Here is a 21,455-nt window from a genome sequence, read left to right as displayed (position 1 = left end):
ACAATGATCACGATCACGAGTATGAATAAAAACATGTAAATTAATCTAATCATTTCTAATCTAAAGCATTTTCGTGTCATTATAAATGTAATGGAACTGGTGCAGAGAAACTAAAACTAAAATATCTCCGTATGCTGTGATTGTGGTTGTGAGGTGGAAAAAGTAGAAAAACAAAAATGTTAAATCTCTGTCATGTGTCCTGACGGAGGCTCTGGCCCTCTGCTGTCTGACTCATTCTTGCCCATAAATGTAACTTGGAGAGGTTTTTCTTTTTTGTTGTTGTTGTAGAAAACATTTCCTGTGTTCAGAGAAACACAAGCCTCTGTAATCTCGTCTTTCTCTTCCCCTGTGAAGGACACATGCTTGTGTTTACTCTTCCCGCTTTTATTCGTTTGTATTTAAAATCTCGACAGTTCTCACTCCATAAACAGCTCAGTCACCAGGGTAAAAATGATGGCATTTTATATTCCTGCAGACCGACGATACATTCAGATTCGTCCAGGCTGACTTTAATGTCAGGAGGTGGATTGGATGTTCGTGGCGTTACCAAGCCAGAGACCACTGTTCAAGACTGCTTTTCAACATTTGTAAGCGTGAAACCACTGGATGGTTTGATGAATGTTGAGGAATTTTCCAGCATTTCCAGACAAAATGTGATCTTTTCCTAACTCTAACCAAGTAGTTTTCATGCCCTGTGCCTTTGTGCTTTGTCATGCTAATAATCTGAAAATTGGACCTCAAGAAATACAAATTTTGTGATTTGCAGAAATGTAACTTTTTGCCATTAATTCTGCCGATTGGTTTGCTATGAAATTATTTATTATTAAGAATGAATACACCTGTTCTCTCAGCAAAAAATGCACCTCCAGCTAACCAAACCTGCAGATCAGCTGCTCCCAACCTGAGGGACAGGACCATGAATCCAACGGAGTCATAAAATAAGATTAAATAAGAAAAGAGGACTCTAAATGTGGCTTTTTCACTGGAGGTTTCTTCCTCTGCAGATCTTTAAGCATCCTTTAAATTAGTTGGTTAATATATTCTAATCATTTTCCTCCATTAGTTTCAATTTCAGCGCCTGGATTTAATATAAAACTGCATCAAACTGCTCCCCCCCCCGACAGCTTCTGTCAGACGAGGAACAGCACATCTTTTGAAAGCCACTGGTTGCGTGGCAACTGGTGGCACCTCGCGAGTGTCACATGGATTACACTGACATCAATACCAGGACAATTTGGCAGATTAATGTGGAAGCGAAATGGAAAAGTCATCACCACCAAAAATAAATAAATAAATAAGATGCTGAATGTCTGAAGAGAAAAGGAGGTTCCAAGATAAATGGAGCAACTCGTATTTTTGTCAGACCTCAGGGGACAAATAAAGTGATCTGCCTCGTCTGCAAACAGATGAATTTGGTGCTTGAGGAATTTAATGCTGAGCACAGGAGCTGTTACAAATCCTTAGACAAGTTTGTGGGTTTCCCCCCGTGCAACCCTCAATCATATGCTGGCTCCTTAAATTGGCTCTCAGTCGTCAATACTTTCAGAACTGTATTAAAGGCAAAAATCTGAGGAATAAAAGTGGGGGAAATTGCTCTTCGGTCAGGCGGATGGCACTCTATTTTCACAGCGAGACCACAACTTGTAACCACGAGCCACAATTACATATTGATCGCTGTTCTAAGCGGTCATCCAAAGTCATTTGGGATTAACTAGCGTAGATTCAACCGAGTTTTATTGACTTAAATTTGACTTAAAAAGCCCCGCTGGTGAGCTTCTGTCCCACATCAGAAAAATGCTGCCTTTTTGTTGAGGTGCGACAACTTTTCGGGATGTAAGCATGAATTCCTATAGACATTTGGGCCCGATCAACACATTTCATGACAAAAATATAAAACACCTGTTCACTTCTAAGCTTCGAGACTGTTTCCCCTCTCTGTGACTCACTTCTAGACATCACGAGACGCATTGATTGAATTTCAATTTGTGTTTTAATGCTGCCGGTTTGTCTGCTCGACCTCTAGATTTTATTTCCACCAAACTTACTTCCCCCCTCCTCTCCCTCTCCCTCTCGCTCTCTCTCTCTATCGACAAATCTGTCTCTTCTCTAAAACTTCACACTAAACACGAGCCGGGGCAGCAGTTTGGCCCGGAGGCAGAGCCAGCCACAGAAACAAAGCCTTCTCCTTCAATCTTTAACATCGATGGGAGTAATGTACCGCAGCCGAGGGTTCAGCGTCTGCCGGGTAACTGATAATAAATCTGCTGCGCCAGAACGCCTTTGAGCAAAGCACTAAAGACTTTACTTTTTTTTTTAGTTTTCTTTGATTGATCCTTTTAAACTTGGACAAATGAATCCACTGATTCAAAGACGAGCCCGCAGGACGGACCGTGAACACTAAAAAGGAGATCCTTAATGTGAGAGTTTCTCTTGGGTTTGTGCGTTTCTTCATCAGAAATACGCCGCCCGATGTGAGGTTGAAAAGGTTTTACAGTTTCGTTTTTCGTCAAGCTCTCCTTAACATCGCTGGAAATAAATCTAGGATTTTTGCTCTGAATGGCTGTATATTCTCATGCTTTTTCTTTCCTGAACTGAATCATGATTTGCAAGCTGGGAAAGGATGACCCACTTGGCCAGGAAAAAAAAAAGGGTAGATGAAGCACTTCCACTGTTTTAAATTAATTATCACTGAGCTCAAACTCAGCCTCACCTGCGTTTACGCAGCTTCTTGTTCTCCGTCTTGAGCACGTGGAGCTTCTTGGCAAAACAGACGATGATCATGAAGAGCAGCAGGACCACCAGAGCCGAGGCGCCCACGGCCAGACACATCACCTGGAACTCGGTTACCACCGACTCGCAGCGAGCGCCCTTGTGCCAGATGTAATCCTGGACGTTACATCTGAAAAGAGAAGGGAAAAGAAGAGAGGAAATAGAGGGAAGAAGGGTCAAAGGAGGGAAAGTTTTGAGGCGTAGAGACGTGGCAGAGAGAGGATGATGAAGATAAGAGGTGTGAAATAAAGGGAGAAAGAAGAGGAAACAAAAGAGGAAATGTTTAGTTGGGTGAAACCGCATCTTTGCGATTCTATAAGATGCTCAGACTGAGTGAATTTGTGTGTAATCGAGTCAGTATTTGTTTTCATAGCTGAGGAAGAGCCACATATTTTGCTTTTAAGTATCATTGAACTGTCACGCTCGCTTTGAACGCCTCGCTATTCCCATCCAGTCTGTTTATGAACATTTAGGATTTCCTCTCTGTTCCTGATTATATTTAACAGCCTCGGTGTGGAAGCCTGAATCACTCTCCATATTTAGATCTAAAAACTTGTTTTCATGTTGCGTGTTACATAAATCTTTAGTGTTTTTTTTTTGTTTTTTTTCCTGGAGTAATCGACCGCAGGCGTGTCAGCAGCACGGAAGAGTCGCTGGCAGGTTTTGCACGACATTTTTTATATTCCAAATGGATAATGTCATCACTGTGTGTGTCTGAAAATACAAAGTGAAGAAGAGAGAGAAAAAAAAAAAAGAGCTCGGGGCATTTTCCCTCTATAAACACACTCGCTGTCACAAACACACACGCAGACTGTGTCAAAAACACAACCATAATAGATCTAACACAATACATATGGGCATCCATGTGTGGATGTACATTACCGGCGCATATGTGAACACACACAAAAACACACAGGCGCCATCTGAGTCCCAGACTCCCTCCGTGGCCGTTTGGCAGAGTACGGTGTCCGCCCGGGGACATAAATGACGGCGGCAGATGGCTTCGTCTACAGACTGTTTGGAGTGTAAAATGGCAAATCTATTTCACCGCTTAACGAGAGCATAACTCCGCTGAGCGACGACGTGTCACTGTCACACGAGAGGAAGAGTGTGTGAACACAGACGGAAGCCAAATGATTAAATCGGTACCATTTATCCGATTGTCCCGAGTTTTAATAGATTATATTCATTCTGTGTCTGGACTATGTGTCAATATTACTTTAATTTATCTATAAAGTTAAAGACTCTCACCTGTGACAGTGGGGCTCACATCCCATTATTGTACTGTTCACTTTTAATATTTCCCATTTCAGTTCTGCTTTCTGATGCAGTTTGGTTTAAGCTATACAAATACTTGGTTATAGTAGTAGTAGTATATATAGTTTGGCTTACAATAGACCCTGTTACAAAGCATAACTTAACTCCCACATGTGTCTTTTTCATCATGGAGGAGTGGAGGTTTTCTCCTTATAACCAGGATATTCTGTGACTCTGTTGGTCTCTTCTGTACAAGCGATTAGTGATGTTTGATTTCCTCGGATACACAGTAAAAGCTCAGGCTGCCACACTGATGCAAGCACCAATACTGGGGAACTCCCGCTCCTGTACCTGGATAATCCCAAAGCCAGTTACTGAAGTCGATCTCACCCCATCAGCACCTTTTCTTCTTCAGACCGCTGCTGCATCATCGTAACCACATCATGTTCTGTACTGTGATTAAATCTCAGATGCTCAACACGGTTTGTGGTGTCGCCACAGAACCTCAGAGTCCCCCGAACACACATCGCATACAGCTTTGTTGTCGTTGTTCTGAGAAGTGAAGCAGCTCCACACATGACTGCGTATGCGGTCAGCTGTCATCAACGCCAACTCTGTCATCTTATGCATCGCTAGAGCAGAAGTTCACATGACTATGGTGTTATTTAGACTAGATCCTGGTGATTTGTGTTGGTACTTTTCATCGCCTCTCTGTTGATTATAAAAGTGTAGCTATAAATCTTAAAATGTGATCCTAGAAAAGAAAAATTTGGGGTCGATATTTTTCCGTACTGATCCCACCACTACCAGCAACATCTAGTGCATGTCTGTCTTTTTGAAAAGAAGAATCTCTCCTCTTCCTCCATTTTTCCTGCTTAAAAACATTTTTTTTAAGGGGGTTGTTTTCCGATGGTCTGGGGCCAAACATGAATAAAATTGACTGGACTTGGATATTTTTTTCTTGCTGCTTTTCTTTTGGTTGTTTTTGACTGCAGGGCTTTAGAAGTGCACTGCTCATTTTCTTACTCATGTATTTTTCATATATATCAGAGGTGTTGCTTCAGTAGGAGGCACTGAAAATACATTTCACTTCTGACCTTTCCTGAAGCAGTTCATTGCTTTGTTTCCCAAACCAATACTCCCAAACTGCAGGCATGCTGAACACCATCCACTGCAGGTGATTCACTGGCTACCTCATGCATTTCTACTTAAAAAAATCTCTATCACTCCTTTAATAATTTGCATTAAGAGGACATGTGTTTTGTCCCTACATGGAAGGCGAGTCCCTACAATGTGTTAAACTGACTTGCGTCCCCACAGCGCTGGTAATACAAGTTCATCCTCACATACACACATACACACACACACACCCAGATGAGGGCGTCTGAAGTGAATGGAGGTGTCGGGGCGTACGACCACTCAGGCTACGTTCCCTTCATGCTAAGCAGGCTCCTTTCACCGACCCACTTCCTGTATCCTTCCTGAAATCCTTCACGCTTTTATTTTGCCAGCTGAAGGGAAACGCTGGCAACGAGCCAGGAGACATTTTGAAGTGTGGGCATGAGCGGGAGGATAAAAGGGGAAAAAGAGAGAGCGAGAGATGACGCCCGATATCGCATTTTTCAAGGAGACTTCAATGCGATTCTGCGATCACACAAAGACGAGGTTTATGTAAGTCAGAGTTTGGATGGAGGGAGGGAGGGACGCAAATGGAGAGCGAGAGCGAGAGACGGGGATGCATAAAGCACGCAGGCGGGCGAGGATGTGCTGGTCGTCATGGCAACCCAGCTGAGCGGCAAAACGGAGCAGATGCGGCGCTGACATGTCATTCCATCACACGCACGCAACCTCGCTCACCCGTCCACAGGGACACAGTTTAGCGGCTCGTTCCCCATTTCTTTTCTTTCTTCCTCTCCACTTCCCTCCCTCCCTCGCTCCCTCCTGCCTCCCCCTTCCTCCTCCTCCTCCTCCGTCTCTCCCGCTGCCTGTCTTCTCGAAAATCCCTTTTCTTGTTCACTGCCTCTTTCCCTCCCCATCTCTCTCTCCTTCCTCCTCCTCCTCCTCCTCCTCCTCCTCCTCCCTCTTTGCACTTTGCCGAGTGCCTCCAGCTGAATCATGTCTCTGCTTTCAGTTCATGCCACTGTTTTTTTTTTTTACTTCTCCTCTTCCTTTGACATCAGGGTGAAAACACAGCAGTCCAAAGGTGAATGTTCTGGGTCAGTTATAATTGTAAAGAAATGAAAAAAAAAAAAAAAGGAGGACTGAACCGAGCTCTGCCAACAAGTACTGTGCTGCCTGATGTCTTATTCCTCTGAGCTCCATTGTTGCACGAAAACTGTTGAGAGTCTTGGACATAAATCAAACCTGTTTACCTGACCTGTTTATGGTGCTACATGAAAAGTCAGGGGATCATGAAGTTCTACAGTTTTGTCCAATTCATTAAACCCTTTAACTCAGAACCGAACATGAGCTAGTTTCTTTTTTGGGGCCACGTTAACCAACATTGCCACTCTCAGAACAATGTTAAACAGACATCAGTGAGCCACACCTTTAGATTTAGATTCTCCTTCAGCGCAATCAAGATCCTGATCTCAATCCTGATCCAGGACTCCACTGAATCGAAAACGTCACCAGACTCCCACCTCATCATCATTCTCTCATTGCTTGCAGCCCAAATTGCCAAAATACATGTCGGCAATGTGCAATTTTCTGTTTTATGTCGTGACAATTATGGTCTGATTGGGTTGAGGAAAAAAAACACTTGGTTAGGGTTGGGAAATGATCATGTTTGGGTGAAAATACCTGGTTTTGTCGCCACAAACATTGTCGGGAGTTGTGTCAAAAATATGGTGATTTCATGCATACAGATGCTGAAACACCGGCTTGAGTTTCAGCGATTTGTTTATCGTAGAATGTCAATATGTCAGGTATGATATGTTCAAATAAATGCATCTGTGGTTTGCAGAAACACAGCAGTTTCCTCTCGTGACTGCGTAGTCAGCAACCTCTTGATGTATTTTTCCTGCATGTTCCTATGAGTTTGTGTTTCAGACATTTCATAAGCAGATTTGTGACTGATATGTTTAAGTTCCCTGAGGTTGCCATCCTGTTAAAGGCCACAGGGCATTACATGTGTTTTGAACCTGAACCTGAAAATATTCCCCAACACATGCAGGGTTTATTCCTGTTCCAGTTTCTGCAGAGTGTCTCCAGGTTTTTTTTGGGGGGGGCGGGAAATAGAAGCCGACACCAGAGGAAATAATTCTTGGCTGAATTTCGAAGATAATCTTTAGGACTAGATTTCCTCCCCCAAGAGTCTCAGCCTCATGGAAGAGAAATCAAATTGGAAATGACTCCTCATCAGGGACAAAAAAAAAACTTCTGTCAGACTTCTTTTCAACATTAATAGCGTCGATGGCTCTCTCGCTGTGTGGACCAGCCTCCCTTGTTCCATCTCGCTTCCCCTATAAAACCTCCCACGCGTCCCACAGGCCTTCCTATTGTGTCCCTCAGCACAGTTTTTTTTTTTTTCCTCCCCAGCCCGTCATTATCTCCATCACCGCGACTCTCCCCTGCCGCATTTATAAGCATTGTCACGGCTCGGCAGAAATACAACAGAATTAGCATCGGGGCGGCTCGAGCCACATTACAAAAGAAACTAACATATCCTCCCAATGTTTACCTGATTAGGCTGGTCCTCTGGGGCGAGAGAGGGGGAGGCTGATAGACAGACAGAGAGAGAGAGAGTCTTTAATTTTATTTTTAGAGGGTGACAATGGTGCAGATGGGGCTGTGGCCCTCTAATAAGACCCCCTGTTGGTTTTGATGAGGAGTAATGGAGGGTGAGAAGGGAGGAGGCGAGGGGGCTGGTGAAAGGCCAATACAAGACAGACGGTTGGTTTAGTTGGGCGAAAGGCCAGCAGAGGACAGCCAGCGGGAGGCGTTTTGGAAACTGAAAATATCAGCTCCAACTGACGGAGTCAATACTGCCGCTTTAAATGAGACTACGTAATGTGTTACCAACAACAACAAAAAAAATGAATTCACAGGCAATAAAACACATCTTTTCTCAGTTAGTACACTCAGGGGTCTCGTCATTGCAGCCTTAATCATTCTGGTATGATTAGTTTTATCATTCGCTGATAACAATGTGAGAATAATGCGACAATGTCAAAGGTGTTGCTTGTAGTGACAGAACTTCACAGTGAGTTTAAGCTCATTGTTAAGCTGTTTGGCTTCAACTTCACCATTGTGATTCACTCTCATGGCAGCAATTTTGCACAGACATGCAGCTGTTTTAGGCAGAAACACTACAACATGCCACAGTACACCTGCTCAGCAACAAATGGCAAAATATAAGATTAAGACTCAAATAGCTGCCAGAAGGAGCAACTATGGAGACATCAGTGCCACCAGTAAATTACCAAAACTACAACTTACGAAACCAAACTTTACTTTGCATAATCAAGGTGATATGTGCCAAATTTTAGGCAAATGTACCGAGCAAGATACTCAGTGAGCTAGTGAGTCTTCATTAGCATTAATTCATGACAAGATGTATTAATTTATGTGTCATTACACTTTCCAATTTGAGCAGGTCTAGTGTATATACTTCATTCAGTTTATTCACAGAGACTCAACATTTCTCCCATGAGCAAGAACTTGGTGACAGTAGCGAGAAAAAAACTGCCTTTAACAGTCAGAAACCTCGAGCAGAACCAGACTGCCTGGACTGGTTGGATACTGTGATTTCCTTCTCATGATGTCCATTAACTATTCACAAGACAGTTGTCTTAAGTTCTGATCTGGAAATACAGTAAAAGCACCACAAGGACGTGCACTATAGAAAAGATTTAGTCAAAAAAGTTTTTCTTTAAAAAAAACTCAAAGAAATACAAAGACACTCGAGCCTGACATCTTTATTTTTTGTTGAAGCGAAATAAAAACTTCCTTCTTTTGTCGTCTTCCTTCATTAAATCTCAATAAAGTCACAGATCAAATGAGATCAAACTCTCGTCTTCCTCTTATCTGTCAGCATTTAAAAAAAAAAAAAATCAAATCCAGTTTTTAATCCTGCCCTCAACCTGACCCGCGTCTGTCCTCTCCCTCCCAAAGCCTTCAGCATAACGAGAGAGTTTTCTCCAGTATCAGCGCTGATGTTATAGAGTCCAAACTCTAAAAAAAAAAAAACCTCTCCTGTCCTCTGCTGGCCTTGGAGATCAGATCCACCTCTCTGAGCAGCTGCAGAGTTTATGATATCATCTGTGGCATCACTGTAACCCTTGACCATCAAAACATAGAGGTAGACATCACCTTCTCTTTGTGATTATGTTTGGTTCAGGAGATATGATGCAAAACACGTCATTCTGTTATCGCACAAAGTACAATGTTTTTCGATTGGCTCAATATCTGAAAATGTTAAAAGCCCCCCGACTGCAGAAGAGCACCGAGTTTCATGCTTTTATCAAAAAGTGAGCATTATTTTTTTTTTTTACATATCAAACCGGACTAATAACAGATGGAGGCTGAAAAACAGTGTGAGACAAATACATTACATTTGCTTTGTGTCTTTATCAGGCTGTACATGTTTTCATTTGACTAACAAAGCAACAAACTAGTCATTTCTCTTGCAGAACAAGCAGAGGGCAGAAATGTTTTCCAACAAAGTCTTTGGAGGGTGAGAGGAAGAACAACCAAACAGAAGGATCTGGACTGACAGCAGAGGGCACAGCGGGGCGTTTTTACTGAATATTTTAGCATAAATCTTATATTTGCATTAATGGAACACTATTTTTAAGCCTTTTCTTCCTTGAAGCAAAGCATATTTTCTTATGCAATAACTGCAGAGAATAAGAAGGAAGGGAGAGTCACATCTGCAGCTGCTCAGAGAGGTGGATCTGATCTCCAAGGCCAGCAGAGGACAGGAGAGGTTACGACTCGCTTTTTTATATCACGAGTTTGGACTCTATAACATCAGCGCTGATACTGGAGAAAACTCTCTCGTTATGCTGAAGGCTTTGGGAGGGAGAGGACGGACGCGGGTCAGGTTGAGGGCAGGATTATAAACTGGATTTGATTTTTTTTTTTTAAATGCTGACAGATAAGAGGAAGACGAGAGTTTGATCTCATTTGATCTGTGACTTTATTGAGATTTAATGAAGGAAGACGACAAAAGAAGCAAGTTTTTATTTCACTTCAACAAAAAATAAAGATGTCAGGCTTGAGTGTCTTTGTATTTCTTTAAGTTTTTAAAAAAAAAAACTTTTTTGACTAAATCTTTTCTATATTGCACGTCCTTGTGGTGCTTTTACTGTATTTCCAGATCAGAACTTAAGACAACTGTCTCTTGTGGTGAACAATATTCCTTTGTACCTCTCTTATATCACCTCATTTTTAAAATCGTATCATAAAACTGCTAAAATACTGTAAAATCACTGGGTACACGTTGTAACACTGCACCTTTTGTTCAATGACAGCGAGAGACGACTGTGTGACTTTAATTTAATACCCTATAAATTGTGTCATGGGACATTTCTGCCACTTTCTGGCTGCTGCGTTTGGGGATGGTGAAGATATTCATGCATCGCTGGAAAATTAAAATTCTCATGAACAGAGAGTTTGATTCCTTTTTTCACTTTACTCCAAATATTAACCTACCAGAAGTGACCATATTTGGATGAGTGGGTGGAGCTGGGAAGGATATCCTGGTGGGATGTAATTAATAAAATGGAGGAAACATGGTGGAATCGACTTAACGGGACCGTAATTTATAAAAATGAACATCCTGCTGTGTTAAAGAAGACTTGAAACTAACATTTAAGACCATAAACTTATTAGGAAACTGTTTACAGAGGTAATAAATCAACTGAGAAGTACGGTCATTTTCTCATAAGCTGACATGTAATCAGACTTCTTTGGCAACCAGAGCATAAATCAAGTATGAAGACTGTCCTGCAGCATGATCAGGTCTAAAAGCGACTCATCAGCTGCTTGTAGACAAACCAGTGAATTAAAAAAAGATAACGATCCAGGTACAATCCAGTCTACCTCCGTCTGAAAACAAAATTCATGACATTATTTTAGGTCAAAAGCTTTTTTCATCTTTCATCAGCACATCCTCCTAGATGTCCCCGAGGCACCCGGTCCGTCTGCGTCACATTCAAAAAACAAAACCAGCTTAAATTAAAAAAATATCGCTGCATTGTCGGCTTCCATTATGTAGATGGGATCATTAAAACCTTATTAGCGACCACAGTGGGCAGAAAAACTGTTCCATTCAATCAGCCCGTGATGCTAAATCCCTCGATTTGAAAACCGAAAAGGGATTTGAAAAAAAAAAACATGACGACATAATCGGTGTTCTCCATTTGGCATGAGAAGACTCCGATTCAAACCCAGGGGTAGTAATGTTTGGATGCTCTCAGACAGTTTGTCGAGCGATGTCTTTTTCCAGGCGTTTAGGCCAAAAAGGAAAGGCATGAAAACTGAGAACAGTATTGGATATTTCTCAACAAATGATCCTGTATTTCATCCCGTACAAACATTATAATGCTGCGTGAAAACTCCTGAAAACACGATCTAACAAAAGCCTCCTGCCTGCACCTATAAACAATTATTTCCATATCTCTGGTGAGCAAACACCTTATTTAGTACCTTTCTGTTTACTTGTCACATTTCCATTTCCTACAGAGCTGTCTGTCTCTGCAGTTAACAGACTTTGTTTAGTGCTAACCAGCGTGCCATCATATATAAAAAGAATCCCGGTACGTGCTGTAAATGACTCACTCAGCGTGGCTCTGAGGATACAACTGTGACCAGAACCTATTTAAATAAACCGCGGCGTCCCCGGAGAGCACTCACGATACCATAAACTGCAAAGCCTATTACCCGGGATGCACATGTGGCCCTCGCTCGCTCCTGATCAGCAGCCAAGAATACAGTACGTACGGTTATAAAAAAGATGCTGCTGCTGCCTTCAGGAGGCCCGACACGTGGATTCATACCGATGCACTACGTTATGAAAAAGTATAAATAAGAAAATTGTAATTACAGCCACCAAAGTGCGCCAACAGAGCTGAATTTTAAGAAAGCAGAACATTTGATCTTAAAACGCAGGAAGTTTTCACATTAGCAAATGTCACAAGAATCCTAATAACAGATTATTATAATCTAATTGTACATTCTGATCTAATAGAAGGCTTCGCTAGCGTCTGGTTCTATTTTGTGATTGCACTGCTTGGAAAATAAAACGTCTTCCATGTTAATAAATCAGGTGCAGATTATTGCGACTCCTTTCAAAATAAGAGACAATTAGAGGAATTTGAGGCTGACGGACTGAGAGAGGTGAACTGGTTCAATGGAGCCTGTTGGCTCCGCCCACATGAAGATCAATAAAGTCCTGATGATTCTACATGTGTGTGTGTGTTCGTACGTGTGTGTGTGTGTGTGTGTGTGTGTGCGTGCGTGTGTAGTGAACAGTACAAACACACTCACCCTGCAGCAAGACGACCACTGCCAAGCACAAGTTTGTGTGTGTGTCAACAATTGAATACATCAGGCGAGACTACCGCTGGCAAAAACAAACTGTGTGTGTGCGTGTGCACGTGTGTGCCTGTGTGTGTGTGTGTGTGTGTGTGTGTGTGTGTGTGTCTCTTTCTCTCTCTCTCTTTTGTCCTAACCTTCTCGGCAGCCGTAAATCTCCTGTGTGTTTGACCTCTGGCCTGATTCCACGACCCCACCGCTCTTTGACTTGGATGTGAACTATGATACAAACATAATCCTGTGTGTGTGTGTGTGTGTGTGTGTGTGTGCGTGCGCGCGTGTGTTTTATGATGTGTGTATTTGATTGCGTTGCCATGATTTAGTCATGAAATCCAAAATGGATACAAACTGCTGCTGGTGCTCAAAACTTTACTTAATTACATCAAGCTGCGAGGACGGACACACACACACACACACACACACACAGTAAATTCGACCTGGCTCGCCCGAGTCGTTTCCATACTGGCAAGCGTTATAAGGTTCTGACTCATTCTCTCTCTCTCTCTCTCTGTCCACCTCTTCTTTCTCCTCATTTCCTGTGATATTCTCGCTCTCTTTCCTTCTCCATCAGTCTTTCACTCCTTCTCTCCTTCTCTTCCCTTCTTTCTCTTTCAGCGTCTGACTTCTTCAGAATATAAACACCCTCTCTCTGTTGTTTCCCTGACACACACACACACACACACACTCGTTCCCTTCCCTCCCTCCGTTTTCTCATCTGTTTCTCCGAATATGGTCCTCGGTCCTGCAGCTCCAGTGAAGGAAGCGATTTACGACGTAAACGCTGTCAGACACAATAAGTCAAAGGACAGGGGAGCCTGTGCTGGAGATGCAGCAGATAACTTTCTTTTTTTTTTTTTTTAGAAAAAAACAGAGAGATCACATCGCAGTGCGTTGGTGCAGACTGACTCTCAGTCGTACAGGTTTGTTTTCGTCTCACTTTATTTGTGTGAGTTTGACCGCTGGAGTGTTTTTTTTCAGGCTGTGTTTTGGCCACAGACTCTGTAAGTGACAATTTGAGGCAATTTCTGTTTGTTAAACCAGCGACAGACTGTGTAAAGTGTGTGTGACAGCTCAGACTCACACTGATTAGAAAACTTGACAGGAACTTCCAGTGTTTTCTCTTTCTGTCCTGCAGATCTTCTGGTTTCCTTAAACTTCAGGATAAGGACACTTTTCTTGTTCATATTGAAACAATTTTAACTGGAGCTGAACCATTTTCACCTCAGTTTGAAACACCAACCTTGAGCAAAACATTTGGATATTTATCCTGAAGTTTAAAGACTTGTGTATCTCTAAAAAGTTAAAATAGTTGGCCAGAAGTGCAAATTCATAAAGTTTGGGGACTTGCAGGAGAGAGATGTTTAAATCAATTATCAAAATCAAGGTGGCAGGTTCAAATGTCCTGACTTCTACCATAATGCCACACGAAGTTCCTCAGCGCCTGATGAAACACAGGTTCTCTGTTTTACTCGCAATTAAGCAGAGATATAGAAACTGTTGACGACATCATTTGGGTTTCTTTATTCATTAAAGGGCCGAGGGATTTTAGATCCTCAGTACAAAGCAGCTGACGCATTACTACACATCTGGGGAACCGTGTGAGGGCTGTACGGGTGATAATTTGTTGTTTTGTTTCTGAAGCTGGTGGCGTGAGAACAAAGTGGATATTTGAAAAAAAAAAATCCCTCATAGCATTCTACAGATATGGTGCTCACAAGAATGGGACAGACAACCTGGAAACATAAATCCTCCGGCCACCGCTGTTGCCAGACAGGAGGCAAAATATTTTAAAAGTTGAAATGAAAAAGAAACTCTAGTGAAGAACCCAACATCACAGTAAATTAAAGATTATAAACACAGTGTGCGGGGCCACGGCCTACACATCTGTCTCCTGTGTCATAAACGAGAGTAATCCAACGCTGAACTATAAATCAAAACCTGCACCGCAGATATCGACGACTCCCGTTAACCCCCTCAGGCGTAAATCTGGCTTAAAGTGAAACACACACTGAACGCGTCAGGCGACGACCCGCGTGATGATGCAGCGCGTGACAGAGCTGCTGCTTTTCTTCAACACGCGCTGAAACTATGAAAGTGGACGGTTGAGTCGCCTTTTAGTTCCTTCCAGAGCTACAGAAGTCAGATTTGTTTCAGCGGGCTGCGTACTGCAGCACTCCTCATGACTAATAAACTGATCTCAGTGCAGTCGGCGCCCATTTAAACACTCGTGTAGGCGACGTGCACGTTGAGTTAAACCAGATTTGTAGAAGCGTTTCCTCTCTGAGCAGAGGGTGTGTTCTTGTTTCCGTAATGAAAGGGCTTCTGACAGTTTGTACTATGATCTTCTCTTAGTCATTGTTTTGTAATTTTTAATCCACATACGAGGAAGAAAATGAAGCCAATAAAAAGTAGTAAGTTGCATGTAATCAGTTACATTGAGCCTCCCGGCGCTGCAGGTACATATTTCTGCCTGCAGGAAAGAGATACGAGCGGCTGGTCTGAGGTCAGTAAACAGCCCTTCAAAAGGGTCATGTGTTTTACTGCGGAGGGCTGAAGGTCCGAACATTCATCGCACTGTAATTGAATCGGCCTGATGAATGAAGCTGCTGCAGACACACACACACACAAACTCAGTCACGTGTGTAATCAAACACACAACCATGCCTAAACACACACACACACACACACACACACACACACACACACACACACACCAGAGGAACATATTGGTCCTCATCTGTGCCAGCGCTCCATTGACCCACATTGCACTTTCTGCCCAGCAGTCAAACGCCTCTCAGACTCTCTGCAGCCCCTCGTCTGACTCACTCTCCAGAGGTTCATCACTGCTACTATCTGCTGACTGAAGCCCGAAATCTGCCCTAAATATCTGGATCATGTCGTCTGCTTAGTGAGAGGTTTCTGTGTGTGTGTGTGTGTGTGTGTGTGTGTGTGTGAGTGTTTGCTCCATTTCCCACTCAGTCAATAACACTCGTAATCTGTTGAGTTGATACAGAACGGAGACGATGATTTTCTATCTGGTTCCTGCTCAGTCACTCGCACAGTAAAACTTAATATACTTTCTAAATTTCTCTACGTTCTCTCCTGTAAAGCTTCACTGATCGGCCCATTCATCGTTTAGTTTGTCATAAAAATCATTAATCTCCAACTGTTCTGATAATAGATTAACTGTTTTACTGTTTTTCATGCAAAATTGATGACAGTACACGAGGAGTCTGACTGTAAATTCGACAAAAGAAGCACTTGTTATTTCATAGACTTACCTTTTAATGTTGACACGAGTTGTTAGCTTAATTGATAATGACAACCGTTTACTCTTGTGATGTCTAAAATCAGTCAGGATGGATGATGTTACTGAGAAAGGCATAGAATATGATGTTTTTGTGGATCTAAAAAGCTTCTAGAGCCACATATTTCTTCAAGAAACATGGATAGAAATGTGCAAGAAAGTCAGATATTCTCCAATTCTGATTAAAATCTTGATGCCACTGCTGACTTTTATTGTGGAGGGGTGAAAGGTCGACTCATGTCTGCTCTGAGAGGTCACCGGAGGTCGGGGGAGAGCTTGTGTTTTCAGAGGAAATAAATCCGAGTTGGTGTTTCTCTGAGACTTTCAGCATCTCTTTGTTTTAGTTTGGACTGAGATGCATGTGGTATTCGTGTGTGTGTGTGTGTGTGTGTGTGTGTGTGTGTGTGTGTGTGTCTGTTGGCAGGCTGAGACGTTCTCCATCTGATCCCGTCGGGAGGATGATCACCGCTGTGCATACATTTGCATTTTAATCCGTGCAGCTGCTCACTAATTGGAAGTTTTTTCGCCTCAGCTGATTGGCCGGTTCAATCAATCAATTCCATGATTGTGGTGCAGATGTATGTAAAAAAAAAAATCTCTCCACCCTGCTGAAATGTAAAGTCTGTGTTTATGTGAATTATAGTGCAAAGAAGAAGAATCAGCCTCAGCTCTGACCTTGACATCGTATTCACTGAGCTCCAGGTGGTTTTTGTGATAGAACTGCTGCTTTTTTGTTCAGCCATTTTCTCTCAGCCAAGGCTACAGTGAGTGTATAAATTGATCTTTACGCCTCTCGTATGATGGATTTCTTCCTGTATGGATGTTGACCAGCAGAACAAAATGGCGGATATAGAACAAGTCTGCTGCTTGTTTAATTCTCAGGCACTGAAAACCTGCAAACCTACAGGTACAGTTGACGTTTTAGGCATTTACAACCGACTCAACCTCCTTGTAACACTATCTAAAGGTGATGTTACATCAGCTACATTTAGACAACTATCAACAACTCCAATTAAGAAACTGATCTATCTCCAATAGCAGCAGTTTGTTAATGTGTTAACCAGCAACTTTGGTGAACTTGACATTTGAAGTTGCATCTTTTAGGGTTTTTGAACCAAAACTATGACCTTTGAAGGGACGAAGAGTTAGCAAAGGGCTAATATGGAGGTTAGCCTCTCATTTCTCTAAGTCTCTAGTGTCCATGATAAATGGGCCGCGATTAAACGAAGCAGGAAGTCAAACTTGTTTGGCTTCATGTGCCACTGAGCAACTTTCATGGTAACGAACTGGGTTCAATCTCTGTATTTAGACCTTCTCTTATTAGATCTAAAGTTCTGGTGTAGCCGTCAGATAACCAACAGGCTAATGGTTAACTGGGTCATGACTTCCTCTTCCGTGTGATGGTCATTGTTCACATTCCAGTTAGCAAAGAAACTACATTTCAGCTACTCTCTTTAAACAGAGATGAATGCAGATATATTTTTAAAGAGGTAAGAAAAAGCAGAAACGTAATCAGACGATAGCAAAAAATTGCAATTCAGCCAGTACGTCCTGCGTCTTCTGCTCTCGACAGACTGTTTTCCTGCACTCAACCAAAGCCTGTTTGAACAGAAACCAGAGGACTTACAAAAATGCTGTCCTGTTTATAGAAAACAAAGGTCAATAAATACATTTTGATCCGAAGGCTGAGAGGGAAACAAAGATTTAGTATTGATCCCTTATTATCCCCTTCGATACGAACAACATTCTGCAGTTGCACAGTATTAGAAATCAGAGAAGCTATCAAACAAAGCACACATCCCTCTCCACCCCCTCCGCCACAGCTCTAATCCTGAACTCGGCGTTCTGCTGATGTGTTTTCATAAACTCAAGTGTAGCTGTTCGGGACGTTTTGATCCACAGATGCACGGTCGACTTTCACATGCATCCGCCGAGGACTCATATCGAGCTGGAACTACTCTGTGGCTTACACCATATTTTCATAAATGATTCTCTTAATCCCTTTGACTTTTCGACCCCCACCTAGATTCAGCGCCGCGGCAATGGATCGAGTATTGAGGGATCGAGTCATTACTGCAGTTTGTGGCTAATGCCTGGAAAGCAGGTCATATAGTAATGAGAGTGTTCAATACACGAAACTGACCATTTCACTTTCCTGTGTTTTTGTGCTTGTGTGTACAGTTTGCACGACAAGAGGAAAATCTCAGCGTACCGCCTGGCAGAACGAGGGACATTTACTCATAAAAAGCCTCTTGTTAAAAATAACAATGATGCGTGAGTTTATATTCTGCGCTGAGCTGTTCCACATGTTCCTGACCAGCACAGCAAAACACTGAATCTAAAGTTTATGGAGACTTTACTTCAGTATGGTTCTTTTTTTTTTGTTTGTTTTCTACCCACCACTGGTTATTTCCAGGACGTGTTTTGTTACTCAACTGTTGGTATTGAACACAGCACACATATATCCTGATATATGAGGATGTATGTAGGAGAGTCTTTGTGATAGTGACGGTTTGTTCAAGCAGCTCTGAAGTCATAAGGAGTGATTTTTTAAAATGAATTGTACAAATTCAAGAAATATTAGAAATCATGTGTTCACTGGAAAAAGTATGTTGCACTTACGGCATCGAATGGAAGATTCTTGTCTCCCATGGTCAAGAATATATTCACAAATGCAAAAAATCTATTTCTTGATTTTAAATGTGATACTGATGGAATGAAAAAGGCAGAACCGATCTTCGAGGGTAGTGCAGCACCAGGACTATTTGAAGTCTACAAGGCAACGAGGCAGCGGCTGCAAGGGTTTCTTTTACTTAATGACTGGATCATTGACCTTTCAAAAAGAAACATTCAGCAGTCGACGTCCAGTTATTGTATTTCAGCAAATTTAGGTACCAGTTGATGGTTTAGCAAACAATAAACTGGAGCAGAAGACTGAAAATAATACTTCCTTTTTCTATTCATTCAATCAGATCGATTCTGAATTAGATCGAATGGCCAACAATTGAAATCGCATCAAATTTGTGATTGCCAAAGTTTCACACCTCACTTAGAGGATTTTAAAAGTTATACAGCCCACGTGTTGCTGAGTATTTATGCTTTTGTAACTGAGTAAGTGTGTTTGTGTTTATCGTACCTGCAGAAGACTCCCATGCCCTCCAGCAGGTAACACTGTCCCCCGTTGAAGCAGTAGTTTGGCAGCGTGTCGCAGGGTGAGCGGCAACTTCCGTTCACCATCTGGTAGCCCACGCGGCATCCACCCATCCCGTCTGACCCGTCTACCGCCGCGGGAGGAGCCGCTGCAGGAACGTTTGGTACTGGAGCTCCTGCGCCAGGAATTGCCCCCCCAGGGATGAAGGAGCCGGACCCTGGGCCCCGGGGCCTGGAGCGGAGCCGGAGGTCTTCGTCGCTCTCGTAGGCGTCAGTGGTGGTGCTGTAGGTGTACTCATCAGCAGTCGGGGACACGCCATCCTCGTAGGGTGTGAGGTAGTCGTAGTTGTCCGGCATCGCCCAGGAAGTGGGGTCACCGCCCTGCAACTCATGAGCCAGTGATGAGGGAGAGGGTGGGGCCAGGTCGAGGTTGCGCCCACGAGAGGAAGGGTCGAAGAAGTTCACGCGGACCACGTCGGGGTTGGAAGGGTTGGAGGCGGTCGAGGGCGGGGCGGTGGTGGTGAAAAGGCGATCCAAGTCAAACACGGCTGTGTCCTTGTCGTGAATCCAAGGCGGGTCGGTGTGTGGCAGACGTTCCTCCTCCTCCTCTTCCTCCTCCTCGCCCTCCATGACCTCCGGTCCGCGTGGGCTGCCAGGCAGCAGGTCCTCCTTCTCAGCAGAATCAGGGATGAGCTGGGACGGTGCTGGCATGACAACTTCCTCCACCGTCGGAACCACCGTCTCACCGAACATGCCGCTGCTCTGCTCCTCTTCTGGGCCGGCACGAGGGATCCGGCCTGCCCTCGGGGTCACGGCGCTGATGGGACTGACTGAAATGCTCACCTCGTTAACCTTGACTGGACCTTCCTCCTCGTTGAGCAGGGAGGTGACATTGGCCGTGATTTCCGGCTCAGTGGCATTGGTCCCGACCACGTTTCCTATAAACACACACACACACACACACACACAATAAAAAGGTTGATGAGTTCAAATATATCAAGTAAAAAACAGTTTGTTTTAAAGCTTTCAAACCCAAAGAAGTTTCTCCTCTCAGACTGAGAAAGAAGAAAGAACAAAAGTGGTGAGGGAACTTGTGGTGAAGCAAATTTAATGAGGTGAAAACAGTTTCACTTGAAAAACAGACCTCAGTTTGTATTGATCAGCTCAGGAAAAAAAAAACCTTCTGGCTCTTAAATGGGCCAGTTACTGGAGCGCAGGGCTCGTTACAGAGATGTCTGCCGTTTAAAAGCAGAAATACACTTGAAAAATGGAGAAAATATCATTGAGAATAACAAAAAATGGAGAAGAATTGTGTGCATTTTACTCACTTCACATTATATTTGTGGTGAATAAAGTTACTGTATGTCCTCAATGGGGTACAATTGATGATTTAAACTAATTTGAAAACTGTGCCCTCCAACGCCTGCTGTCAAAAACTAAATGAAATGGATTTCCTACTTGCACTTCGGGGATAATTTTGCTCTTTTCGATCAATAGATCCCACAATTTGTGTTGTGCTGAAGAGGTGAGGAGAGGCTTTGGAAAATTATGGCAAGTCTGCAGCCCCGTCGCTAGTTTAAAATGTTGGCAGCTCATGTTTCTGCTGTTTTGTAGTGAGGCGACTTTCATGTCTGCGGCTGGAGCAGATAGAGGGGATGGAGGTGGAGTTACAAGTAAAAGAGGCCATGCTTGCTGCGGAAAGAGCTTTAATAAAGCTTTTCCCGGCTGTACGTTGGGTGTAATGATATCCTCAGAAAGCATAACTCACCCTGAATCTAATAATATGTGCTTGATGAATAAAACTGCTTAGAATATAAGAAAATATCAACCCCCGTGCAGCCAGCAGTAGAAAAAAAAAAAAAAACACTGATCCCACTCAAACCAGCACGACATCAGAAGATGCAGAAATCATTACTATGAAAGAGTTGGGTTGAAAATACACTCGTTGAGATTTGCTGTCAAACTGGATATTTACTCACTGATATCCAATCAGAGGAGTTAAAAATATACTCTCCAGGAAAATTAGCAAATATTAGCTCAGAATAGCTGGAACCAAACCGCTCCGGCTGTCAGATGCAACATCTGCTGTTGTTTGTATCTGACCTATAAATACAAAGACGCACATACAGTCACCAACTGGCTCCGTTCACTCTTTCCAAAACACATTTTTCCAGCCTCACAACACCAGCGGTCCCTCCGCCACTCGATGACATCACAAGTCTTTTCTGCATTATGTGACGGACGGTCGGGGCTCAAGGAGTCTGGCATCGACCCCGACGGGTGAAACAAATTAAAACGAGACGTGATTGGCTGTATACTCATCCGCCCGGTCGATTACTTCATCCGGGGGCAGCTCGTTGAGTCATGCAGAAAGCTGCTTTACGGCCGCTCTCCCCCCCACGTTTGGATTAAAGGAATAATTCACTAATGT

General features: G+C 43.1%; 1 protein-coding gene across 7 annotated transcripts in view; it reads right to left on the bottom strand.

Moving 5' to 3' along the window:
• The window catches only part of cspg5a (chondroitin sulfate proteoglycan 5a), a 54,730-nt gene that overhangs the window by 14,783 nt on the left and 18,492 nt on the right, over positions 1 to 21,455 (bottom strand). For all 7 annotated transcript variants that reach the window (XM_037075517.1, XM_037075521.1, XM_037075515.1 and 4 more), the window contains exons 2-3: positions 19,011 to 19,962; positions 2,711 to 2,899 (exon numbers count right to left, since the gene is read on the bottom strand). In XM_037075517.1, coding sequence (XP_036931412.1) covers positions 2,711 to 2,899; positions 19,011 to 19,962 — 1,141 coding nt within the window. The remainder of the gene's footprint in view (positions 1 to 2,710; positions 2,900 to 19,010; positions 19,963 to 21,455) is intronic.

This window comes from Acanthopagrus latus, chromosome 17 (assembly GCF_904848185.1).
Source record: "Acanthopagrus latus isolate v.2019 chromosome 17, fAcaLat1.1, whole genome shotgun sequence".
NCBI classification, from domain to species: domain Eukaryota; kingdom Metazoa; phylum Chordata; class Actinopteri; order Spariformes; family Sparidae; genus Acanthopagrus; species Acanthopagrus latus.
The sequence above is the reverse complement of the archived record's forward strand: the minus strand, read 5'-3'. Positions and strand labels throughout refer to the sequence as shown.